This window comes from Octopus bimaculoides, chromosome 2 (assembly GCF_001194135.2).
Source record: "Octopus bimaculoides isolate UCB-OBI-ISO-001 chromosome 2, ASM119413v2, whole genome shotgun sequence".
NCBI classification, from domain to species: Eukaryota; Metazoa; Mollusca; class Cephalopoda; order Octopoda; family Octopodidae; genus Octopus; species Octopus bimaculoides.
In genome coordinates, this window is record NC_068982.1 from 183,248,075 (window position 1) to 183,249,553 (window position 1,479).

The following is a 1,479-nucleotide window of genomic DNA, read 5'->3' on the forward strand; positions in this document are numbered from 1 at the left end:
CTAAGGTTTACGGTCATGTGTATATTAGTGGCTTTTGCTAAAATTCGCAAACTTTAAAAGTTATTAACTGTTTATTTATTTATAGTGAAAATGAATTTCATTTTTTTAATTAGCACAGAAAACTAAATTGGTATACCAAATATGATAACAAATAGAACTAGTTATGTTAGCAATTGAAAATATCCAAGTTGTGAATGATCTGTAGAGGTAGGTGATGCTACATTGTAGTGAGACGTGGGTGTTGAATGCAGGAGTTCATTATAAGCAGATTGTATGAAGTATGTATAAGTATGATCTTTTGGATGTGTAATGTTTACAAGAATGTAGGGGCACAATTATGGAATTAAGTGTGACAGATTACTGTACAGGTATAAAAACATATGAACGGAAACGATGGCTGAATGTAAAAGTGTTGAGTTTCAACAGTGAGTGTCTTCAGGCAGAAGTGAAGAACTGAAGAAGTTTGGAGAACAGGGTGTGATTAATGAGATGGGTATTCATACAACAGATGTGTCCAACCCACAAGGAAAAAGTAACAGTAAAACATAACAGTGACAATGACAACAGAATAGCAGTGGTGATGATGATGATGTCAACAACAATGGTGATGGTATATGTGTTTAGATTTAGCCTGGCTCAACATCACTAGGGCATTCTGGGTAATTTAAATAAAGATAAATGTCAGTTGAAAAAAGACCCCTTTAGAGTACTCACCTTAAATGAACCCCTTTCAGGTGTTTCTCTAACTCGGCACATCTTTCCTGATGACTTGAAGATGGCTGTAACAAAAAAAAAAAAAAGATGTTTTTAAGGTATAACACTGATGTAATATTGGTTATAAATATAACTGTTATATATTTGATATATTTAGCGTCACATTGTCACAGTAATGGTCTTAACATGTAAATTGAGAATACACAGCTACAGATATAAGTTTAGTGCTGCAGTGTTACAGCAGTGTTACAGCAGTGTAACAGACAAGTGGAAACATTGTTTCTCAGTTCATCAAGTAACAACAACTGTAACAAGCAACAAAACAATTAATCATGTTATTGTCAGCAATGATACAACAGCTGTTACATATAACATGGTGGTCTAACAAATGTTACATTTAATTTGATATGATAAGGGCTGCCATAACACAGAAGAGATTGGATCTATTATTGCAATGTGTCACACAGAATGATTATATTTCAATGTTTATATAACAATAGCTGTCACATACAACATGATGATGTAACACGGGCTGGATTATTTAATACAGAAATAGGTACATCAATGACTGCAATATGAAACACAGAATCATTACATATCAATATTGAGAAATGTAACAAGAGAAACAGAGTAACAAATTCTTACTCTGCTTCATGTAACAATGTGTAACTGAGAAAGAGACATGCTTTAGTGTAACTATGATATAACAGTAAGTGTATCACTGAACTGGTGTGTGTGTGTGTGTGTGTGTGTGTGTGTGTGTGT

The 1,479-nt window shown here is 33.5% G+C and overlaps 1 protein-coding gene across 2 annotated transcripts in view; it reads right to left on the reverse strand.

Annotated features, from left to right (window-relative positions):
• Positions 1-678: 678 nt before the first annotated feature.
• LOC106868594 (sterile alpha motif domain-containing protein 5) overlaps positions 679-1,479 on the reverse strand; it is a 232,740-nt gene continuing 231,939 nt past the window's right edge. Inside the window, exon 5 of one of the 2 annotated variants that reach the window (XM_052965777.1) lies at positions 679-779. In XM_052965777.1, coding sequence (XP_052821737.1) covers positions 711-779 — 69 coding nt within the window. In that variant the 3' untranslated portion in view covers positions 679-710. The remainder of the gene's footprint in view (positions 780-1,479) is intronic. The other variant, XM_052965778.1, reaches the window with a different exon arrangement.